Source organism: Fusarium vanettenii (assembly GCF_000151355.1).
Source record: "Fusarium vanettenii 77-13-4 chromosome 3 genomic scaffold NECHAsca_2_chr3_3_0, whole genome shotgun sequence".
NCBI lineage: Eukaryota > Fungi > Ascomycota > Sordariomycetes > Hypocreales > Nectriaceae > Fusarium > Fusarium vanettenii.
Genome location: NW_003315880.1, coordinates 683,416 through 704,359, shown reverse-complemented (window position 1 = coordinate 704,359; position 20,944 = coordinate 683,416). Strand labels below are relative to the sequence as shown.

Genomic DNA, 20,944 nt, shown 5'->3' with positions numbered 1-20,944 from the left:
CAAGAGTTTGTCACACTCGGAATAAAGGCAGATTTTTGGGTGGTAGCACTCTGAGTCGTGCAGTGCAAGTAACGGTTCCTTTTATATGACGTTTTCTTGACCGAGGTCGTTTCGTGGGTTTATGAGCTGGCAGTCCGACCTGTTGCGCTTTGCCAGTGTTGATCAGTGTTGGCGACTGTCGCTTGGTCAACATTGCACAACTTTTTATATTTTAAAATACTGATTGCCCGACATTCTCTTTTGCTTTTTAAACAGTTGTTATTTTCGCAGCTTCAAACATCGACAAGATGGAGCCTCCTCCGCTCCGGCACCCGATTCGCAAGAAGAGAAGCACTCGCGCAAGCAACCTCACAATCTCGCTCGCACCTGAACTTGCTCCTCCATCATGTCGAAGCATCACTTCGCCCGTGAGACGTTCGCCTGCAAGGCCCTCCCCCGCACAGCAATCAGCGCCCTCGTCTCTCGTTTCTCCAGTTCGCAGTACCACCATCCAGCAGCGCAACTATTCCGGCCCGTCGCCCGACTTTCTAGCTCCACCTCTCAGCGAGTCGCTTGTATCTGTTGAATGGATCTGTTCGTTCGGAACGGCCTGAGGAGAGGGCTGATTCTACCGAGACTGTTCGAGGACCTTTGACTCTGGATAGAGGGGGCACGCCGCCATTGACACCCTTCCCACCCTTCGCACGCTGGGTGAGTGACGACGAAGACAATAGCTGCGATGTTCGTCGCTGGGAAGAATCAGTTCAACGATCCACATCACAAATGGACAATAAGCAACATAGCTACGATGGTCGTCATGTTCCCGTCACTATAGTTCGGCTTGAAGGGAGATGGATCATCAGCTCTGCCATTCACGGGTTCGTTCTCGTGACGCAGTTTGCTGTGTCTCTTGGTGTTTTCAGTGCTCTTATGTGGGTTACTGTGTGGAAGGAGGATGAGCCCGGAAACGACTTTACTGAATGGTAAGAGATGGTCTTTTATATGTTGCGATTTATCTAATCACAGATACAGGCTATGGACGTTCGTTGACCCCATCCTTGTCACGCTTCTTCTTCTCTGCTCTGTCACTCTTCTCGCCCACGAGGTCAAGCTTCTCTCATCCGTCGCGCTCTTGTATCTTCAATCCCTCATTCTCGCCGTTACGACCGCCGCAAGCGTCGTTCTCTGGGCACGCTGCTTCCAAGAACAGAGCCCCGAGGTCAAAGGTGTCTTGATGGGATGTAACGTGATGCTTTGGGGGCTTGCGTTGTTTGGCTTCATCAGAGCTGCTGTGGTGTGGAAGGCTGAGTTGAGTGAGGACGGGGGTATGGATGTTGAGAGGGGTATGGCGTATGGGACGTTTGTGCCATGGGGTGTTGGTGATGAGAGACGTGGTTCTCTTTGAGAGGCTTGGGAGCTTTTTTGCTCAGGGGGAGTGCTGTGGCTCTGTTGACGGGGTGGGATTCAGTCTACTCTAACATCTTGATGCCTACACCATGACAGAGACTCTGATCCCTGCTTCAACTGCCCTATATACCTCGCTTGGGCTCCGTCCATTTTTTACAAAGTAGTTCCTCTTGGGCTTCTTGTAAGGCTTCCCCACACGCGCCGGTCCGATCACCCTATCGCGAGGTTTACCTTTCTGGCGACGGAAACTCCTCAACTGGATGTGAGTTGTCAGTAACTAGCACAGTGTCTAATAGGGAAATCTATAGAGATATTGACTTACTCCTGTGACTCGTAGTGCTGCTCTGAAGAATTTGGCTGCGGCTTTCTTAGTATCCTCAATTGCTTTGCCATGCCCGAGGAAAGAAACATATTCATCGTATCCAATCCAGCACTCCCGCATCTCTGACCGACGCTTATGGTATCTTTCAAGCTAGTGTCAGGATTCATAAAATAGATGGTTTTCGGGTAGGGCAATACGTACTTTTTGTAGGCCTTCCAGGCTATGAGGGCCGTCGCCTGCTTCATCAGATCAAGCTCCTCGCTCTCATGCAAAGTTGACATGCTTGCAGACACTTTACCGGCAGCGTGATAGTTTTTGCTATCTTTTGCGAACTCGCTTCGTGGCGGGACTCTGGGCTCGCCTGCTGCTAACCGCTCCCTGATGGCCGTGCGGTAAGGGTCGTTGCAGCTTTCTGCTGTCATCCCAGGAGGAACACTCGCGGTGGAGTCTCTTCTCCCGCCGATACCGAACCTCTGCTTGGGGATACTCATGACAAACTTGTTGGCCAGCTTGTCGCGGACTGGGAGCTCGCCGGTCGAGGAACGACGGGAGAGGGCAGGTCTTTCTTGGTTGACTGCCCGTAGTAAATAGCCAGCCAGACGAAGGGCAGTAGGGCTTGGCTCCGGAGTGCGGATTTTTTGGGGGTACACTAAGGGTTGCAATCCCTTTGGGTCAAAGACTTCGTGATGCTCGAGTTGTGGCTTGGGGGAGGTCACCTCGGGGCGGGAAGCCACTGGGCGAGTGCCATCGACCTGGGGTCGCCCCTTTCCAAGTTTCCCCTTCTGTATGTTGGACGTTGGGCGACTGGCAATATTTCGAGGATGCGCTTGGGTGTTGTGTTCCTTTGGGTTGAGAACACTCGGCGATCCGAGTTGAAGGTTCCCCTCGAGAGTGTTGGTTACTAGATAAGGGCCCATATATTGAGGGCTGGACAATGTGTTGCATCCATCTAGGTTGCTGGGAGGATTGCGTCCTCGATTTTGGCCGTTCTTCTGGCCACTCATGGTTGACAGCGAGGCTTTGCTGCTCTGTGGCGCCTATGATGCTCACTGTACTTCGGTGTTCAGGTTTTAGAGCTGCCTCAGTCTTTTGCGTTGTCCGGTATATCAAAAGGGTCTCAGTTTCTCTTGCCTTTCGTGTTCCACTGACTGGGCATCATGGGCAGGCGAGTGTATAGGGCAATGAGAGATACTCCTTGGTCGTCGAATGAGATAGTTGATCAAGGCGATGGTTTGAACACACGAGCGATAGAGAGAATTTATACTGCTGTCTGTATTCATCCTACGTGATTTGCTCAAGGCTTCTTTCGCTTGTTTTCATCGCCAAGAGGCAGGCTTCCATCTTATATGGCATGTAGTATCAATTATATAGCGGCATTATAGTAGAATCAAGGCATAGAAATGAGTGAAAGATGTTGCGGATGCCTTCTGGTGGCTCACGGGATTTGACAGGACACAAAGGACGAAGAAGGAGGTCGCTTTGGCGACCTAGACATTTACTTGTTTCTCGCGCCCGTGGGTCTTAAAGGTGAGTGAATATCCAGACTAGACCAGGCCAAGAATCGCGTCGCTTGAGTTGTTCAATTAACGAATACATACTTGCACAACATACCACGAGCTATCCCAACACCTAATGCCTATGAAGAGGCCATGGCAGAAATACATATCACATGGATCATATGAAGGTGCTATAGGCGCAAGGAAGATGCGATTGCCCGTCTGCTGAACATAGTTGGTTCGGAAAAGGTTGAAGGGGGGGCAGGGTGAATGCGACAGAAGTTGTGAACTCGTGCTTGGTTGCTTGTTGAAGCGCGCCAACGATCAATTACGCTCATGGTCACTACGATAATAGAACAATGATGCCTATTTTATTAATTACAACTGTCTTCAGACATTCTTTATGAGCCTTTTGACAGTTCGTGGTGCCCAGATTGCCTATGAGCTCACCGAAAGAGTCTGGCATTCACAAAGTGATACAACACCAACGATGCACGACATCACGACGAGAGAATTTTCGACAAAAGAAATATTTTTGTTTCCAAAGATGGACTAGAAGCTAGTGAACCCCAAATTCCCAACCACAAGATGTTCCAAAACCCAACCGTTCATGAATCCACATTAAACTCGTGTTTTTTCCGTTTCGTCAAAAGACCAACGCCCGAATCTAGACATGACACCAACAAGAACGACCCAACGTCTCAGAGACAAGGGGGGAAAGAATTGTGACAAGTGTCACAGTGGGGGTGGTATCTCAATGATTTTCGATCATGGTTGTGGTGAGAGAGGGTGGTTTAAGCTGTTTATTTGCAGCTAGAGCAAGAGCCTGATGGTGTTAGCGAGGCCTCAGTTACAGGTGAGGTTCAGGGGATGGCTTACAGCTAGAGCCGCAGTTGCAGCTAGAAGCGCCAGAGCATCCGCAGTCGCCAGCCATTGTGATTGTTGTTGTGAGGGTTGGGTGTTAAACCGAAAGTTAAAAGGTAATTGATTTGTTTGTTTGTTTGACAGTGAATCGCTGATGGGGAAAAGAAAAACGACAAGGAAGGAATCTGCAGTGCCTTATATAGAGGCTGCGGCCTTTGTGCGTCGTGCGTGTTTTGTGCGTCCGAGATCCACCAGGTGATGCGGGATCAACGTGGGATGAGGGGTTGTCGGGCGCTGGTTGGCGATCCGATCTGAGATGGGGCGCTTTTGAGTGATTTTGGCGGTGGCTTTAACCTTTGGATGCCGCGTGATGGGGTCATTCGGTAGCTGGAGCTGTAGCTGTGGTACGAGATAACAGTGTCGGAGCATCGAGAAGCTTCTGGATAAGCTCACGACGGACTAGGCAGATAGAAACCTTGGTTGTTGTTCCTTGTCATTCGTGAATGGAATCACCCCTCTCTTGCGAGAATCATCTTTAGCTGTCTAGAGTTACTATCCCACTCGTCCGAAGAACAAGGCAAGGTGGTTCTTTGCCACCCGATGCGTCACTATCGCCAGCTCCGATCCAACTTCTCGTGCCAAGTTTCACAGCTCGTCTACCATTTGTCAAGACACGCTTAAAAGAACCATCGTCTCCAGATGACCCTGAACACCCCCCTGTCGGCATGGATGACGGACATGGAACTCTTCCGAGACGGCTTCCAATCCACCAACCATGACCTTTTCAGGGTCCCGATTGCACCCCCCTCTTACGCGAGGTTGCCGATGCAAAATCCGCGCCATCGGGGCGGGGTTCGCAAGTCGGGCTTCACAGCGTCGAGACCTGGTCCAATTGAGCGTCCATGTTTATTATCGTGAGGATCATGTTTTCTGATGTGCAATTTGGCCTGGGATCAATCGCTTAGCACATATCCTTTAGCTTTCTTTACTATAAAGCGTTTGAGGCTATTCCCCATCGTAACATTGGGTTAACGCTGCGATGCCAAGACGTAGTGATGGAGCCCCGTCTGACAGCCATGTCTTGGACCCTGAAACACGACTGAAGCAGCCCATATCAAGCCATTTAACAGATATAACAGATAATTATCGGCATCTTATTAATATTCGTACCTGTATCACATCCGCTTCCCCAGGGTTGGGCAACATCTTGAAACCCAATCGAGACACGTCCAATCTGTCATGGCCTGATTGTTGTAACAACCCAAGCTGACACCAAGTATATAGATTCGCGTTCATAGACTGTCAATAACACAAATTTCTCTACAATCTCAACATCACCACCTTCCCTGTACATTACCGGCGCATCTTCAAACATGAATCAACCTCGACAACCATCTTCAGCCCCTCGCTCCAACAGCCAGCGAACACACCAACCTCGACGACGAGGCACTCGTGGAGGAGGCAGAACAATCAACTCAAATTCGCCCCGAAACAGCACCGCTTCCGGGGATACAGCTCAGACCGTTCACGACCCCGCTGCCCGCCAACAAATGAAGCAGACCATGGCTATCGCCCTTATGACCAACCCTGCCATCCCATTACCCTTTCCACTGGCCATTCCCCTGGGAATCACCATGTTGGCATTCCCGAATGGAAAGGGGAAAGAAGAAAAAGAATCTTCTGGCTAAGCCATATACTTGAGAGCATTCTCCATTACGAAATCCGGGCACACTACCACGTAATCCGACATTGGCCATTGTGTTGATGGTCCAAGAAAGTCCCCGTCACATGCAGGATATAAGACGGGCACCCAGAGACAGCGAGAAGAACAGCCTCGCTCGTATGAAAGAGTGGGAATGCAGTATATAAGGGAGCTTTGTCTAAAAATCATTCAGCACATACGAAAGCGATGATTCAACCCCAGCAGGATAGCATCGCTTGCCCCTCAAGACTATAGAAACATAAACATGGTCTCCCCACAAGCATCCATAGTACAGTCCATACCCCCACACAAGAACCTAGGTCTCTTTCCATTATTCGAAATTTCCTGTGAGTGAAGCTTCAACTCTTCGCCGATGGGAGCCATATCAGCAACCGGTGCTATGGGCGGACTCCTCGGGGACGAAATCTCCTTTGACGACTTGTTGATTTCATTGACGCAGAGACTACATACCCATGGTACAGGTCCAAAGGTACAGTTGTGTGACATGCGTCTTTTGGCTTGTTTGATTACTCGGGTTTCCATCTGGTCCAGTGAAATCGCAAACGAAGTCCACGGGTCGTCGTCTTCAAGCTCATCCTCTGTCCGTGTATTTTTCCTCTTTGACTCATTGAAGGCCTCTTCGGCATTTCTTTTCTTGGTCTCCATCTTGGTCCGTAAGTGTTTGTCCTTTGCGACTCGTCTTGGCTGAATCCGGGTTGGCTGTGGAGGCTTCTCGGTTTCCTTCTCGGGTTTTACAGCGTTATCTGCTTCAACCTCCAGTTCTATCTGACGCCGTGCATACTTTCGAAAATTCTTCTTGCAGAGGGGTGTTTGAATGGGCACTTGGTCCTCGAAGCCTGCGCTTGACATGTTGAATGATGCTATGAGAACTGGGGAAACCGTACGATGTCTGCCAGCCAGATACCGCAACTTCCCCCAAGATTCTCATCAAAAATGATCACAAGGCTCATCATTCCCATGTTTGTACGGATGGCAGTTCCTAGGTGGTGCTTGATTCTACAAGTCTATAAACCCCTGTGTCATACTACCCTGTATATACGCTGTGCAATGTTTATAAGACTGTGTTTCAACCTGGAGGCCATTTCATGGAATAACCAAATTAAAATCATTCTGAAATGCTATCGCTAACATATCCCGTCAATCATATAGCCTTGACATAGGCATCAAACTGCTAGGAGTACCTGAATACTCTCATTATCATGTTGTCCTTGAGTAAACTTACCAACTAGTTACCCCTCCAGAGACCACTCTGCGTCCCTTGCTTGTGCCGATAATTTGTTCCTTTTGTGTATATCAAAAATACTTAGATACGAGTAGAGCCGCGCAGTCCTTGAAGGCACATGGATCGAACTCGGCGCCCCTCACTCATGAACCTGATAGCGCGGCTCCTCACATCTCGATTTCTACAGAACAACTTTAAAAGACCACGTGTACACTGACTCACACCCAATACTTCCCCGCAATCTTGATATCATAAACTAAGCCCTGCAATCCGCTCCGCGCTTCATCTCATCTATCCCCCAGGTTCAGAGCGTCACACGGGGTCCGATGTGGAGTCGCGGCAAACGGCGGACCGAAAGAGATAAAGCCAACCCAATGAGGTCGTTTTCCGCTCTCGCGAATCTTCCTAATGAGGACAACCCAAATGACAAATGCCCCGGTGGTCGGGGCGGCTATTGCTCAACGGTCTCCGAAGGCCGGCAGAAGGAGGGGTGCTTGATTAAAGGCCCGGGGTAGGGCTGTCTTGATTCATGGAGAGCAGGATTACTCTTTCTAGCAACTCTCTTGAGATATTCGGATAACGATGACGCGCACCTTTCGACTTGCTGTGTTGGAGTGTGATACTCCCTTTCCCTCTGTCAACGCCTCGCGTGGCTCATATGGAAACATCTTTCGGGATCTTCTTGTCAAGGGCCTCGATGGCTTGGGTGAGAAGGGAAGCGACGTGAGCCTGGATCTCAGCAAATGGGATGTCGTCACGGCACAAGAGTATCCCAACGTCGATGATGTGGATGGCTTCTTATTGACTGGAAGCAGTATGTGTCATACCTCGTTGTCTCTGAGTTGCGCAAGCTGACCTTTACAGAGTTCACTGCTTTCCACGATGACCCTTGGATTTTGAAGCTGGTCGACTTTGTCAGCAAGGTATACACAACCACCAAGAAGCCTATTGTCGGCATCTGCTTTGGTCATCAGATTATTGGTCGGGCGCTGGGCGCAAATGTTGGACTGAGCCCGGGAGGATGGGAGATTTGTGTCGACAGGATCAACCTCAACGAGACTGGCCAGAAGCTGCTAGGTGTTTCATCACTTGTATGCCTCAACATGCTCCATTCAATCTCTATGCACTAATAACCGCAACAGGGCCTTCATCAAATGCACCGAGATGCCGTCCTGGATGTCCCCAAGGGCCTCGTCAGCCTGGGCAGCAGCCCTCGATGTGAGGTCCAAGGCCTCTATGAGCCAGGCCGCGTCATTTCTTTCCAGGCACACCCCGAGTTTGACGACTTTATCATGTCGGAGATTATGGAGGCGAGGTATGAGCAAAAGATCTTTGACAAGGACATGTACGAGGAGGGCATCACGAGAGCTCGGGCGGCGCACGACGGAGTGCTTGTGTCTTCCAAGATTTGGGAGTTTCTGCTATAAGCGATGGCTTTGATAGGCGGCGATAATATTTTATGAGTTTGATGAGAATAGAAAGGGAATAGAAGGATTATTATCTTGGTCATATAACGGGTTGATGATACTGCGCGTCTCATACCATCGCATCACTCGCACGTCCAAGGGTATACATTATCTATTATGTACTGATACGGGCTATATATTTACATCCAAAATGTTCCCTTTGCAAAAAGAACCACACAAATATCCAAGGCCCTTGGTCTGAGCGACCCGGTTACCGTTGCCCTTCATGTCGCGACGCTCGGCACGGGAACTGAGAAAGCGCTTCCGGTGAGTCATACATGCGCACTTCTCAACGGTAGCTCGGGTGGTGTCATTGATTCACCCGCTCGGTATTGGTAGATCTGCTGTAGCATCACCAACAGCCGCTATGAGGCTGTAGCTATGGTGGCCAACAGTTGCTCCACTGCTCCGGTAACTGTTTCATAGCATCCACTATCCTACGAAATGACATGTGTATGGCAAGGCAAGAGATGTGACACTTGGCGCCTGTCATTCTCCGATGGTGTTTCGGAAGGCATCGAGTGTTTCTGGATAGCGATGCCAAGGTCTTTCGACCCGTGATCAGACCGATCGACCCTAGGCACTGCATAAGCCAGTCACTGCAGATGCTTAGGAAGTTGGGCCAGAGACTTTTAGCCCTTGTTGGACATGATAGGATCCCGCGTTTCTCATCTCACGCAAATGATATCCAGATCTGGTGCTCCCGCATCGCCCTACACAAGGTCCAAGGACTGACTTGGTCCAGCGGCTCCTGCCAAATATGTTCCAGCAGCACTAGAGTTTGCCTCATATTCCCTAGCCCGATAGTGTCTAGCATGGTCTGTAATCGGTCCCTTAGAACCTGTTGCACAATCGGGTCTGACGTGCAGCAGCCGATGACGGCAAGGGGCCAGCAAAGACTCGTGTTTATCCTCTCGCTGGCGGGAAACTGATCGAGTAATGTGATGGCTTCTGCCACAGCGGAGTCCATCAAAGCCTTGTGGACACTGTTGCTGGCTTGTGGTTGAGGTGTGCCCAGCACCGACCAGAGGTAGAGTAGAACCGCCTGTTTCCATACCAGGCCAGCGAGTCTCGAGTAGGGACTGACTGAAGGATCAGGGAAGAAGCCCATGACCTGTGACTGGAGAAAGGCAAAGTTGACGATGCTATCGGGACTTGGGGGAACTGTTTGTCCATCTACGACTGCCAACATGCTTTGTCCGAGATGGAAGATTTGTGAGATGAGGATGAGAAGTTCCAGCCAGCACCCGCATAGTTGACCGACATATTTCCGAGCGACGAGCTCTCTGGCTCGAAATTCGATGTCTGGACTTAATAGTGATTGCGAGTTGTACTGGGGATCGATGGAGATCATGCTGGTGGCTGCCATGTGCATGTAGTATTCGATAAGAAAATCCGGCAAGTCGCCATACGGTTCTGTTTGGCCTCCAGTGAGTAAGGTGCTCACTAATGACTTGGAGGCTGTAAGATGGTCAAAGATGGTGCCGTGAATATCTCCTTTGGCGACCTGCGACGGTGTCAGTGTCTACCACTTAATGAGAAGCTGTGGGCGTTGCAGACCTCGGTCAAGCACATGATGAGACTTCCGACAGTCAAGACGAGAGTATTCTCAGCATTCCCAGAGACGTATTCATCAACGACATTCCTAAACATGCGTAGCGAGTCCGTATAGTATCTCTGGGCGACCTCATCAGTTGGCAGCGGCTCAGCCGACGCCTGACGATGAGCGGCACTTTGTGCGAGGATGAGTTGTAAGACTAGAGGTTTGGAAAAGGCCAGCGGGATGAGCTTGGCGATAAAGGGGTTGACGTCTGTTGAGCCGTTGCCCATGCTGTTGGCTGTCCGTGCTAGATAGTAACTGAGAAGCTCGTAGGAATGGTGACCTTGCTGAGGCAGCATCGACATTGGCATGGGGATGCCGCCGTTGATAGTGAAGCCTGCATCTGAAGGTCCGGCTGATGCGACGGCCAGGGCGAGAGCGTTGGTGACATCTCGATCATACCTGGCAGCGGGAAGTATAGTGGTTGGTGAGTCTGACGAGCTAGCTGACGATGTTGTAGTTGATGCAGATGGCGAAGGTTGACCTTGATCCTCAGCCTCGTCATCAGCCTCGGCATCAATCATGTGGGCATCATCAGACGTCGGGGAAGTGTCGTCAGGGGGACCGGGTCCGTTCTGGAGCAAGCCGGGATGTGACGAGGCGAAGACGACAATCGTCGGCTGGTCCTCCGGGTCCGGCTCGGCCTCCGGCTCATGGTCCGATTCAAGCTCGGTCTGCTGCCGGCGATGCTGGAGAGGTTGTGAGAAGGAACGGCGCTCAGTCGTGACTTGAACTGGACGATGGATACCCGCCGACGCCGAGTCCGGGGCGACCGAGGCACTGGCCTTGCTAGTCCGCGGCTGAGACGATGAAGATGAGGAGTTGTTGGTATTGTTAGTCGGCTCGGGCCAGTGACACTCGAGCTTGTTACGCTTGCAGCCGCTGCACACGGGCTTCTTCTCATCGCACTTCTTCTTGCGACGACGGCAAGTGAAGCAGCCCGTCCTGCTCCGGATGATGGGCATGGGCCTCATGCCGGAGAGGAAGAGTGGGTTGACAGGTACAGGATCTGGTGGACACACAGCGCCTGCCTGCACGAGGTAGGCGCCTTTTGCCACACCCGTAGGTAAAAAGCCAAGCAAGGGGTGGTCCCTTGGGGATCTTGCTTGCTTGGTTGAGCAAGCAGCGCGCGGTTTGATGCCGTATGTCGGATGGGACCTCCGGGGGGCCAGACAAGCGAGTGGAGGTGTTTGGGCAGTGGGGGAACTGCTCGTCAGTTCTTGGTAGATACGGTTATTACGTATGGGGAGATGTTGAGTGGGCATCCCTGGACGCTAACCGGGAGCATAAGAAAGTGAGGCGGGCAGCCTACCCTAGACCAGAACGCCCAGCTTCCTGTTTGTCCTTCCAGAGCCGTTCTAGGGGCGCAAGCCATGGCGGGTCTAGACGCTCACTTGGATCTCTCAGGTACCTCGAGGTAGCTCACTTCCGGCTCAAACCCACCCTAACGCAAATCCTCGGAGCGCGAGTGGGGCAACCCTCCCGGACTTCCATTCCTCCAGATTGTGACTCGGTGACGTTGTTTAACTCGGTGACAATGGCGATTGATTGTCTTGGGAGGTACTCATGATCCGGCGGCGCAACGAGAGAGATGGCCGGGCTGAGCTACGGTACATGATGTGGGACCTTTTTCATCTCGGAAATGTTCTTTTTTTCCTTTTCTTATTAGATGATAAGCTCCTCTTGAAGATTGGTTGAAGCTGTCTTTGTCCTTTTGGAAGAGCTAGTTCACCATCTCGTAATACCGTCGCCATGATTAACATGAGGGCTCTTCGACAGACTGGCCAATGCCTCCGAGGCAAGTCGTCTCTGGCCAGCCGTGTCTCTACGAGAACATTTGCTTCTCAAACAGATGTGAGAATCATTTTCGACGAGATCATGACCATTGATAGCTGACTTGTATAGCTTCTGGGTGCTACTCTTCAGAATGGCGACCCTGAGATCCACGCCATCTTGAAGCGCGTAAGTATCACCACCAACCTCAATTGACATAATCTAACTTCTTCGCAGGAGGAGACGCGCCAAAACCACTTCATCAACCTTATCCCCTCGGAAAACTTCACTTCGCGATCCGTCCTCGATGCTCTTGGCAGTGTTATGCAGAACAAGTACTCGGAGGGATACCCCGGTGCTCGATACTATGGTGGTAATGAGCACATCGACGAGGCCGAGCGTCTGTGCCAGAAGAGAGCTCTCGAGGCTTTCCGTCTTGATCCTGAGCAGTGGGGTGTCAATGTTCAGCGTAAGTGATCATCCATGGCTTTTCTTGGATGAGATACTGATGGTTTGTAGCTCTTTCTGGCTCTCCTGCCAACCTCTACGCTTACTCCGCTCTCCTCAACACCCATGAGCGCATCATGGGTCTCGACCTTCCTCATGGCGGCCATCTCTCCCACGGCTACCAGCTACCTCACAAGAAGATCTCGATGGTGTCCAAGTACTTCGAGACCTTCCCCTACCGCCTGAACGAGGAGACTGGCTTAATCGACTATGACAAGCTCCGCGACAACGCTATCCTCTACCGACCCAAGATCATCATCGCCGGAACCTCTGCCTACTCTCGCCTTATCGACTACGAGCGCATGCGTGCTATCGCTGATGAGGTTGGCGCATATCTTTTGTCTGATATGGCTCACATCTCTGGCCTCGTTGCCGCTGGTGTGATTCCCTCGCCTTTCGACAAGTCCGATGTTGTGACGACTACTACCCACAAGTCCCTTCGAGGTCCTCGAGGTGCCATGATCTTCTTCCGCAAGGGCGTGCGAAGCACCGATAAGAAGGGCAACAAGATCCTGTACGACCTTGAGGGTCCTATCAACGCCTCTGTCTTCCCCGGCCACCAGGGTGGTCCTCACAACCACACCATCACTGCCCTCGCTGTCGCTCTCCGCCAGGCCAAGAGCCCTGAGTTCGCCGAGTACCAGAAGACAGTTCTCACAAACGCACAAGCTCTCTCCAACCAGCTTTCCAGCCTTGGCTACAAGCTTGTCTCTGGTGGCACTGATAACCACCTGGTGCTCGTCGACCTCAAGTCCAAGGGCGTCGACGGCGCCCGTGTCGAGCGTGTTCTCGAGCTCGTCGGCGTTGCCAGCAACAAGAACACAGTACCTGGCGACCGCTCCGCCCTCAAGCCCGGCGGTCTCCGTCTTGGAACACCCGCCATGACGACCCGTGGCTTCTCTGCCGAGGACTTTAAGCGCGTGGCCGACATTGTCGACCGGGGCGTCAAGATCACCATCGCCGTAGACAAGGACGCCCGAGCAGCTGCCGAGGCCAAGGGCGCCAAGAACCCCAAGACCGTCAAGGCCTTCCTCGAGTATCTTGGTGATGGATCTTCTGTCAAGGAGATTGGTGAGCTGCGGAAGGAGGTTGAGGAGTGGGTTGGCGGATTCCCCCAGCCTTGGCTTCAGTCGTGAGACATGGTTATGGACGTAAAATAATGATATCTTGAGCGTTTAAAAAAAGTATTTTATTGTTAATGTGTGTTTGAGCATCTGTAGCCGGTGTAGCTGTTGTCCTACGGGACTATCTCACATCTTGACGTGTCGAGTGTCAACTGACTGCTTTCGTGTCTGTAGTTGAACCCTCCATGATAATTCTGCTGCACAACTTGTCCACACCATGTTTACTTCTTCAATATTATTGGGCATTGGAGAGTAACAATGTGATCATGACACCGTTGTCATACCCGGCATGGCCTCTCGGAACCATTTCTGCGTCTTCCACCGGACCCCTCAGGAAAACAAACTCCAACGTAATGAAATCCTCGTTTGCAATTACCCAATTACTCATAGCTGAGCATCAATTGGTCTTCGCTTAAGCCATTGTTGGGTCACGATGTCCAACAATCCGGGGTTCCAGAAGGCAAAAAAGTCGTGAGCAACCCTCCAAGCGCGTCATCAAGGGCCGTGCTCACCAGATCTATACTTGACTCAGTGAAAGTGCCAGGTACCATCTACTTCTCCCTCAAAGTGGAGAATCGGAAGTGGCATCGCGGTCAGAGATTTCGGCGGCGGAAAACGGCCGAGCTGCACGCGGCACCGTCTCTGATTGGTTCTTCTCAAAAAGGTGAGGCGCTCCTCGGCAGATAACAAGTATCTCTACAAGTAAGCGTGGCACCCACAAGTTTTCCCATGGCCTGATGGAGGGGGATCTCAGAAGATTGTGGGGGCCTCCAACCTCCGCATGTGAAATGTAATTCATTTCATGACAACTTGCAAAAAAGCCAGGGGCCAACTCGGTGCAGGAAACGCCTTCTCCGTTACGCACTAATTGGACATGAGCCGGGCGGTCTGCCGGGGTCGGTCAGTGACTCCGAGGTACATCGGAAGAACCCCGAGCGCGAGCATATCTTTGCTGGGGAAAAGGTGTGGACATGAAAGTCCAGGACAAAACAAATCTTAGAGAGATAAACAAGAAACCACCATCGAACTTCGCTCTTCTCTGTAAATCTTTACACATCACCAGTCACAATGTCGGGATTCATCGCTAGACAAGCTTGGGCTACTGCCTCTCGAGTGAGGTCTTCTGCTCTTCGAGCTCCTCAGACTGTCTTTGCTTGCAAGGCCGCTAGCATTGCTCCTCGACGATGCTTTTCAGTTTCTCTTAACCGTGAGTTGCACCTCTTGATCTTTCATGAGAGGTTATTCTGACATTTTACAGTCCTCAAGAGGCGATACACTGAGAGCCACGAGTGGATTGACCTGGCTGATGATGGCAAGACCTGTAAGCGCACTTTGACTCAACAAGTTCAAACAATTAACACCTTTAGGCACAATTGGCATCTCCAACTACGCCGCTGAAGCTCTCGGCGACGTTGTCTACGTTGAGCTCCCCGCCACAGGCGACGAGACGACCGAGGGCGAGTCCTTCGGCACCGTCGAGTCCGTCAAGTCTGCCTCTGACATTGTGGCCCCCGTCTCTGGTAACGTCATCGAGGTCAACGAGCCTCTGAACGACACCCCCGCAGATCTTGGAAAGGATCCTGAGGGCGAGGGATGGCTCATCAAGGTTGAGGCCGAGGACGTTTCTGCCCTGGAGGGATTGATGGATGAGGCTGCTTACGCTGAGCACACCAAGGATCACTAAATGCAAAAGGTTCACTCGGTGTTTTCTTGTCAGGTTAATGGTGTTTTTAAAAAGCGAATAGATATCAAGTCCCAAGTCACATTTTGGCGTCATCATGAATTTTTAAGTGAAACAATTTTGGTGTTTTTAAACTTTGGTGGATTCTTTAAACGTGTCATTTTTTTAACTTGTGTGAATTGGTTCAACTTTTATCTAGTAAAACTATTGCTTATCGCAAAAACTCTGCCAATCAGAGATCAATTCGCCTTTCGTTGAAGAGGTTCCAACACTGAAAACCTTCCAAGCAATGCAATAGGAGCCATCATGGTTGAATATGATCTTTTTTCCCGCTTTCCAAAATAAACAAACGCTCTACAAAAACTGAATCCCATCATCTATCGTTTAACCTATTATCTCCCTTTTTTTCCCCTCTACAGGTTCTCACTTCCCTCGACAGGTGGGCATGTGCAGAACAGGTTGGTATCACCGTAAGCATCATCCACGCGGGCCACAGAGGGCCACATCTTCTTCTCCCGAAGCCAGGGTAGGGGGTAAGCTGCGTCCTCACGGCTATAAGGTCGGTCCCACTCGGAAGAGACGAGATCCTCCTGGGGGTGAGGGGCGTTCTTGAGGAGGTTGTTCTCCCTGGGGGTCTTGCCAGACTCAATGTCGGCAATCTCCTTGCGGATCTGGATGAGAGAGTCGCAGAAGCGGTCGAGCTCAGCGCGAGACTCGGACTCGGTGGGTTCAATCATGAGAGTTCCAGAGACGGGGAAGCTCATGGTGGGGGAGTGGAAGCCGTAGTCGGCCAGACGCTTGGCGATATCGGCAACTTCAACACCGGCAGTCTCCTTGAAGGGACGGACATCGAGGATGAACTCGTGAGCGCATCGTCCGTTGGCGTTGGTGTAGACAACCTTGTAGTGAGGCAGGAGACGAGACATGATGTAGTTGGCGTTAAGGAGAGCGGTGCCAGTCTGCTTGGTGAGGCCGTCGCCACCCATCATCAGGATGTAGGTGTGGCTGATGGGCAGGATAGAGGCGCTACCCCAGGGAGCAGCGCTGATGGGAGCAACAGCAGTCTCAGCGCGGGCGGCGTCACCTCGCTGAGGGTCGATCTCAGGGTGGCCAGGGAGATAGGGGGCAAGGTGCTTCTTGACAGCGATAGGACCAACACCAGGGCCACCACCTCCGTGGGGAATACAGAAGGTCTTGTGGAGGTTCAGATGGCAGACATCGGCACCGATGTCACCAGGGCTGCAGAGGCCAATCTGGGCGTTCATGTTGGCACCGTCCATGTAGACGAGACCACCGTGTTGGTGGACAAGGTCGCACACCTGCTTGACCTCAGGCTCAAAGACACCAAAGGTGGAAGGGTAGGTGATCATGATAGCGGCTAGCTCGTCGGCGTGCTTGGCGCACTTGGCCTTGAGATCCTCAATGTCCAAGTTACCAGTCTTGCCGTCGCACTTGATGGGGACAACCTTCATGCCGGCCATGGCAGCACTGGCAGGGTTGGTACCGTGGGCAGAGACGGGGATGAGGCAGACGGTTCGCTTCCCACCGCCCTCCTTGGCCTCGTGGTATCGCTTGATGACTCGGAGGCCAGCAAACTCACCCTGGGCACCAGAGTTGGGCTGGAGAGTGGTGGCATCCATGCCAGTGATCTCGGACAGGTTCTTGCTGAGCGAGCTGATCAGGGCCTGGTAACCAGAAGCCTGCTCGACAGGGGCGAAGGGGTGCATGTTGGAGATGCCGGGGTCAGAGACGGGAAGCATCTCGGTGGTGGCGTTGAGCTTCATGGTGCAAGAACCCAGGGGAATCATGGAGTGCACCAGAGAAACATCCTTGGACTGAAGGAGGTAGATGTATCGGAGGAGCTCCGTCTCAGTGTGGTACTGGTTGAAGACAGGCTGCTCGAGGTAGGTGGACTTTCGCTGGAGGGCAGAGGGGATCTCGTCGTTGAGGAACTTGGCGGAATCAGACTCGAGAGCGGCCTTGAACTCGGCCTCAGAGACACCGAAGCACTTGACAAGGTTGCCAAGGCTCTCAAGGGTCACGCCCTCGTGCAGGGAGAAGCCGACCTTGTCCTCAGCAACCCGGCGAAGGTTGATACTCTGGAGGGAAGCCTTCTCGTGGACCTTGGCGATGGTCTCGGGAGAAGCCTGGAGGGTAACAGTGTCGAACAGAACAGAGCCGTCCTCACGAAGACCATCAGTGTGGAGCTTGAACTCGCCCTTCTCGAGGATGAGGCTCTGAGCAAGACGGGTCTTGCCCCAGATATCCTGAGCAATGGTCTTGAGACCCTTGGGTCCGTGGTAGATGGCGTAAAAGGCAGACATGTTGGCCAGAAGAGCCTGGGCAGTGCAGATGTTGCTAGTGGCCTTTTCTCGGCGAATGTGCTGCTCACGGGTCTGAAGAGCAAGGCGAAGGGCAGGCTTGCCGAGTCGGTCCTTGGAAACACCGACGAGACGGCCGGGGATCTTACGCTTGTACTTCTCCGAAGTAGCGAAGAAGGCGGCATGAGGACCACCGTAGCCCAGAGGAACACCAAGACGCTGGGAGTTTCCAATGGCAATGTCGGCACCAAACTCACCCGGGGACTTGAGGATGGTCAGGGCGAGAAGATCGGTGGCGGCACTAAGGAGGGCCTTCTTCTCATGGACAATGTCGGCGAGCTGCTGGTAATCGTGGACACCACCGTTGGTGTCGGGGTACTGAACGAGAGCACCGATAAGGGTGCCCTCGGCCTCCCTGACGAGCTTGCTGTTGTCGGCGAGCACGTCACCGATGACGAGGTCAATTCCGAAACCCTCAGCTCGCGATTGGAGAACCGCGAGAGTCTGAGGGTGGCAGGTCTCAGAGACAACAAAGGTCTTCTTGCCCTTGGCGCGAGGAGCGTTGGCCATTGACATGGTCATGGCCTCGGCGGCAGCAGTAGCCTCATCAAGAACGGAGGCGTTGGCAATGTCAAGGCCAGTAAGGTCGGTGATAAGGGTCTGGAAGTTGAGCAGGGACTGCAGACGACCCTGGCTGATCTCAGCCTGGTAGGGCGTGTAGCTGGTGTACCAGGCAGGGTTCTCCAGAACATTGCGCTGGATAACAGCAGGGACCTGGGTGCCATAGTATCCAGCACCGATGAAAGACTCATAGACGGTGTTGTTGTTTCCCAGCTTGCGCATCTGCTTCTGGATAAAGGCCTCAGAGCGGCCATTGGGAGGCACAGAAGTCTCGGCGCCAGACTCCTCCCATTGCTCAACGAGGTTGAGGCCCTTTTGCTTCCTCCGGACCTGAGGGGGGATGGTCTGCTCGAGGAACTCCTCCATGGAGCTCACGGGCGGGTCAAGGACCTTGAGCATCTCCTGCTGCTCGGCCGACTCGCTGCCAATGTGCCTCCGCGAGAAGAGCTCATGCTCGGCAAGCTGAGTGCTGGTCTGAGAGTCGACGAAGCGACGGGGAGAGGCCTGGGCGAGGGGCACAAACAGTGAGAATGGCCTGCTGCCCGTCAGGCGGAGGGACTGAGTGAGACGTGGCTGGAGGGTGTTGACACGGCGAGACTGACGGCAAAGCCGTTGTCCGAGACGAGAAGCCGACATCATGATGGGCCTGTTGGAGTCGTCTCAGCCGGTATGAGAAGGTGTAGAGATCAAAAGATGGTCACTCCCTGAAGCTGTGAGAGACGGTATAAGACGTGCGCCGCAGACAAATTTTAAAGATAACATCCATGGTGGCGTCGGCGGTCATGGTCCGAGGGCCAAGCCAAGCATGCGGCTTAACTGGTGTCTCCTCCCGGCGGCAAGGAATCATGACAACGAGAAGCCTCTGCCGGGGGGTACATCGAGGTACAAAGAGGTACAAGCCAGCTTTGAAGAACCATCGGGGGCTAGTTCCAGAAGGATCAGGGCACGTGCAAGGGTCTCTTACGTTGGACCCAGTGACTCGGTGAAAAGTAGTTGCGGGAAATTATCGCCTGTGACTCGGTGAAAGGGGACCCTCAAAAAAAGGTACGAGAATTTGTTGTGCGTCTTCACCGAGTCAACATGTCACCGAGTCAAATCGCGAATCAAATCAGGTGGTCGGCAATAAAACCGCTGCGTGACTACTGCAGCTAAAGCACGTTGTGTTTAGTCTTTTTTTCCAGGGGCCGAGACCGTCCATCGGAGCTCCAACCGGAGTTGTTCTCCCCAGCCGGGGTTTTCGGGGTGTCCTAACCGATCCATCCCATGACATAATGGTTGCTATTGGTGATGCTGGCGAGGACATCACGATGGGAGCTTGATGGCACACGCACACCATCTCAGTACGTATTCAGAACCTCTATGAGTACGTGATCATTGCCTACATGAGTATGTACTGCATTAGTACTGCGACTTCGGGGGGGATTTTGTTATCAATCGAATCCATTCGGGTTGTGGATCGGCATTTGGCATCATGTACCCCCAAATCTCGACATGGTGAGAACATGGTATAAGTGAGCGCGTCCTCGCGATCTAATCTACCCCAGCTTTGAAGTAGAACAATCTCAATCAATTCAACATTTTCTACTCTCCTCTTCTATTAGTTCAACATGACTATCGACCGTCGTCAACCCTGGGTCACTACCCCTCTCATCAAGTCTCCTCACCTCTCCAAGACTGCGGGATGGTACGTTGAACAATGCTCAACTTTCCTACATCCTAATCCCTTCCATCAATAACTCTCATCACAATATCCTGCTTCTCCTTTCCCTGCGTATAAAGCCCAGATTTCTAAATCGTAGAAGTAGAGTACTCCTCAAGCTCGACAACCTCCAGCCTTCGGGCTCCTTCAAGTCTAGAGGCATTGGCAACTACCTCCTCCACCGTATCCGCGAGAGTGAAGAGGTCGGCAAACGACCACACTTCTATGCCTCGTCCGGTGGCAATGCAGGCATCGCCTGCGTTGTTGCTGCTCGATCCCTCGGTTACGAAGCTTCGGTCGTCGTTCCAACTACAACCAGCCCTGCGCTGATTGCGAGACTACACGCTGAGGGGGCTAGCGAGGTCATCCAGCATGGTCTCAGTGTTATGGATGCCGACAAGTATCTCAAGTCTGTTGTCCTTGCTTCAGACCCAGAGGCTGTCTACGTGCCCCCCTTTGACCACCCTGATATTTGGGAGGGAAACTCTACTGTGATGCACGAAATTGCAGCACAGATGAATGGCGAAAAGCCTGATGCTGTTGTCTGCAGTGTTGGTGGCGGCGGTTTGATGAACGGAATCTGTCAGTCCCTCGATAGCTTGGGCTGGACTGACGATGTCACCGTCCTAGCTCTTGAGACTGAAGGCGCAGACTCCCTTTCTCGATCGCTCCAAGCCAAGAGGGTCATCACTATGGATAAGATCACCTCGGCGGCTAGAAGTCTCGGTGTCGCAACTGTCTCGAAGAAGACCTTTGAGTACGCCCAGAGACCGCAGGTGATCAACGCTGTCCTACCTGATGGAGAAGCAGCCAAGGGTTGCCTGACCCTGGCCCGTCACGAGAGGCTGATGGTCGAGTTGACAGCTGGAATCGCCATCAGGCTGTGTGAAGACCAGCTGTTGGAGAAGCTAATGGGCCGGGAGTTGGGCCCAGATGCAACTGTTGTGCTCTGTGTTTGTGGAGGCAACGACATTTCTGTCGAGATGCTCATGAAGTGGCAGGAGCAGTATGGTACTTGAGACCAAGGTTTTCATTTGATTGTTTCTTTTGTTTGAGCGACTCTATGAAAAAGATGGATATGAATGTACATGAATAATTGTTCATTACACTGCAAGTTTTGTTGTCTTGGTTGTCAGTAT

General features: G+C 52.3%; 9 protein-coding genes across 9 annotated transcripts; 5 read left to right on the top strand and 4 right to left on the bottom strand.

Moving 5' to 3' along the window:
* Positions 1 to 287: 287 nt before the first annotated feature.
* NECHADRAFT_77531 (uncharacterized protein) lies at positions 288 to 1,384 on the top strand (the record flags this gene model as incomplete). Its single annotated transcript, XM_003052928.1, has 3 exons — positions 288 to 573; positions 647 to 962; positions 1,012 to 1,384. 3 exons carry the CDS (start codon positions 288 to 290, stop codon positions 1,382 to 1,384), a joined length of 975 nt encoding a protein of 324 aa, XP_003052974.1.
* A 254-nt stretch (positions 1,385 to 1,638) lies between these two features.
* NECHADRAFT_77530 (uncharacterized protein) lies at positions 1,639 to 2,712 on the bottom strand (the record flags this gene model as incomplete). The annotated part of the gene is made up of 3 exons (XM_003052452.1): positions 1,639 to 1,642; positions 1,709 to 1,858; positions 1,910 to 2,712. The coding sequence occupies 3 exons, from the start codon at positions 2,710 to 2,712 to the stop codon at positions 1,639 to 1,641; spliced, it is 957 nt and encodes a 318-aa protein (XP_003052498.1).
* Positions 2,713 to 6,218: 3,506 nt separating this feature from the next.
* On the bottom strand, positions 6,219 to 6,640 carry NECHADRAFT_77529 (uncharacterized protein; the record flags this gene model as incomplete). Its single annotated transcript, XM_003052451.1, has 2 exons — positions 6,219 to 6,233; positions 6,302 to 6,640. 2 exons carry the CDS (start codon positions 6,638 to 6,640, stop codon positions 6,219 to 6,221), a joined length of 354 nt encoding a protein of 117 aa, XP_003052497.1.
* A 926-nt stretch (positions 6,641 to 7,566) lies between these two features.
* NECHADRAFT_103671 (uncharacterized protein) lies at positions 7,567 to 8,522 on the top strand. Its single transcript, XM_003052927.1, has 3 exons — positions 7,567 to 7,827; positions 7,878 to 8,104; positions 8,156 to 8,522. Exons 1-3 carry the CDS (start codon positions 7,596 to 7,598, stop codon positions 8,438 to 8,440), a joined length of 744 nt encoding a protein of 247 aa, XP_003052973.1. The 5' UTR covers positions 7,567 to 7,595; the 3' UTR covers positions 8,441 to 8,522.
* Positions 8,523 to 9,152: 630 nt separating this feature from the next.
* On the bottom strand, positions 9,153 to 11,053 carry NECHADRAFT_103670 (uncharacterized protein; the record flags this gene model as incomplete). The annotated part of the gene is made up of 3 exons (XM_003052450.1): positions 9,153 to 9,986; positions 10,040 to 10,416; positions 10,645 to 11,053. The coding sequence occupies 3 exons, from the start codon at positions 11,051 to 11,053 to the stop codon at positions 9,153 to 9,155; spliced, it is 1,620 nt and encodes a 539-aa protein (XP_003052496.1).
* A 778-nt stretch (positions 11,054 to 11,831) lies between these two features.
* Positions 11,832 to 13,562, top strand: NECHADRAFT_103669 (uncharacterized protein; the record flags this gene model as incomplete). Its single annotated transcript, XM_003052926.1, has 4 exons — positions 11,832 to 11,933; positions 11,985 to 12,041; positions 12,090 to 12,321; positions 12,372 to 13,562. The coding sequence occupies 4 exons, from the start codon at positions 11,832 to 11,834 to the stop codon at positions 13,493 to 13,495; spliced, it is 1,515 nt and encodes a 504-aa protein (XP_003052972.1). The 3' UTR covers positions 13,496 to 13,562.
* Positions 13,563 to 14,546: 984 nt separating this feature from the next.
* NECHADRAFT_103668 (uncharacterized protein) lies at positions 14,547 to 15,245 on the top strand. The gene is made up of 3 exons (XM_003052925.1): positions 14,547 to 14,690; positions 14,742 to 14,804; positions 14,851 to 15,245. The coding sequence occupies exons 1-3, from the start codon at positions 14,552 to 14,554 to the stop codon at positions 15,165 to 15,167; spliced, it is 519 nt and encodes a 172-aa protein (XP_003052971.1). The 5' UTR covers positions 14,547 to 14,551; the 3' UTR covers positions 15,168 to 15,245.
* Positions 15,246 to 15,331: 86 nt separating this feature from the next.
* NECHADRAFT_99525 (uncharacterized protein) lies at positions 15,332 to 18,745 on the bottom strand (the record flags this gene model as incomplete). Its single annotated transcript, XM_003052449.1, has 1 exon — positions 15,332 to 18,745. One exon carries the CDS (start codon positions 18,743 to 18,745, stop codon positions 15,578 to 15,580), a length of 3,168 nt encoding a protein of 1,055 aa, XP_003052495.1. The 3' UTR covers positions 15,332 to 15,577.
* Positions 18,746 to 19,713: 968 nt separating this feature from the next.
* NECHADRAFT_35347 (uncharacterized protein) lies at positions 19,714 to 20,824 on the top strand (the record flags this gene model as incomplete). Its single annotated transcript, XM_003052924.1, has 2 exons — positions 19,714 to 19,790; positions 19,909 to 20,824. The coding sequence occupies 2 exons, from the start codon at positions 19,714 to 19,716 to the stop codon at positions 20,822 to 20,824; spliced, it is 993 nt and encodes a 330-aa protein (XP_003052970.1).
* Between the last annotated feature and the right edge of the window lie 120 nt (positions 20,825 to 20,944).

Excerpts from the sequence above, each read along its gene's own strand:
- NECHADRAFT_103671 (XM_003052927.1), top strand. The coding sequence starts at position 7,596 with ATGACGCGCACCTTTCGACTTGCTGTGTTGGAGTGTGATACTCCCTTT. Across the intron at positions 7,828-7,877 it reads CTTCTTATTGACTGGAAGCA|AGTTCACTGCTTTCCACGAT; the intron begins GTATGTGTCATA and ends TGACCTTTACAG. Across the intron at positions 8,105-8,155 it reads TGCTAGGTGTTTCATCACTT|GGCCTTCATCAAATGCACCG; the intron begins GTATGCCTCAAC and ends TAACCGCAACAG.
- NECHADRAFT_103668 (XM_003052925.1), top strand. The coding sequence starts at position 14,552 with ATGTCGGGATTCATCGCTAGACAAGCTTGGGCTACTGCCTCTCGAGTG. Across the intron at positions 14,691-14,741 it reads CTTTTCAGTTTCTCTTAACC|TCCTCAAGAGGCGATACACT; the intron begins GTGAGTTGCACC and ends GACATTTTACAG. Across the intron at positions 14,805-14,850 it reads GGCTGATGATGGCAAGACCT|GCACAATTGGCATCTCCAAC; the intron begins GTAAGCGCACTT and ends TAACACCTTTAG.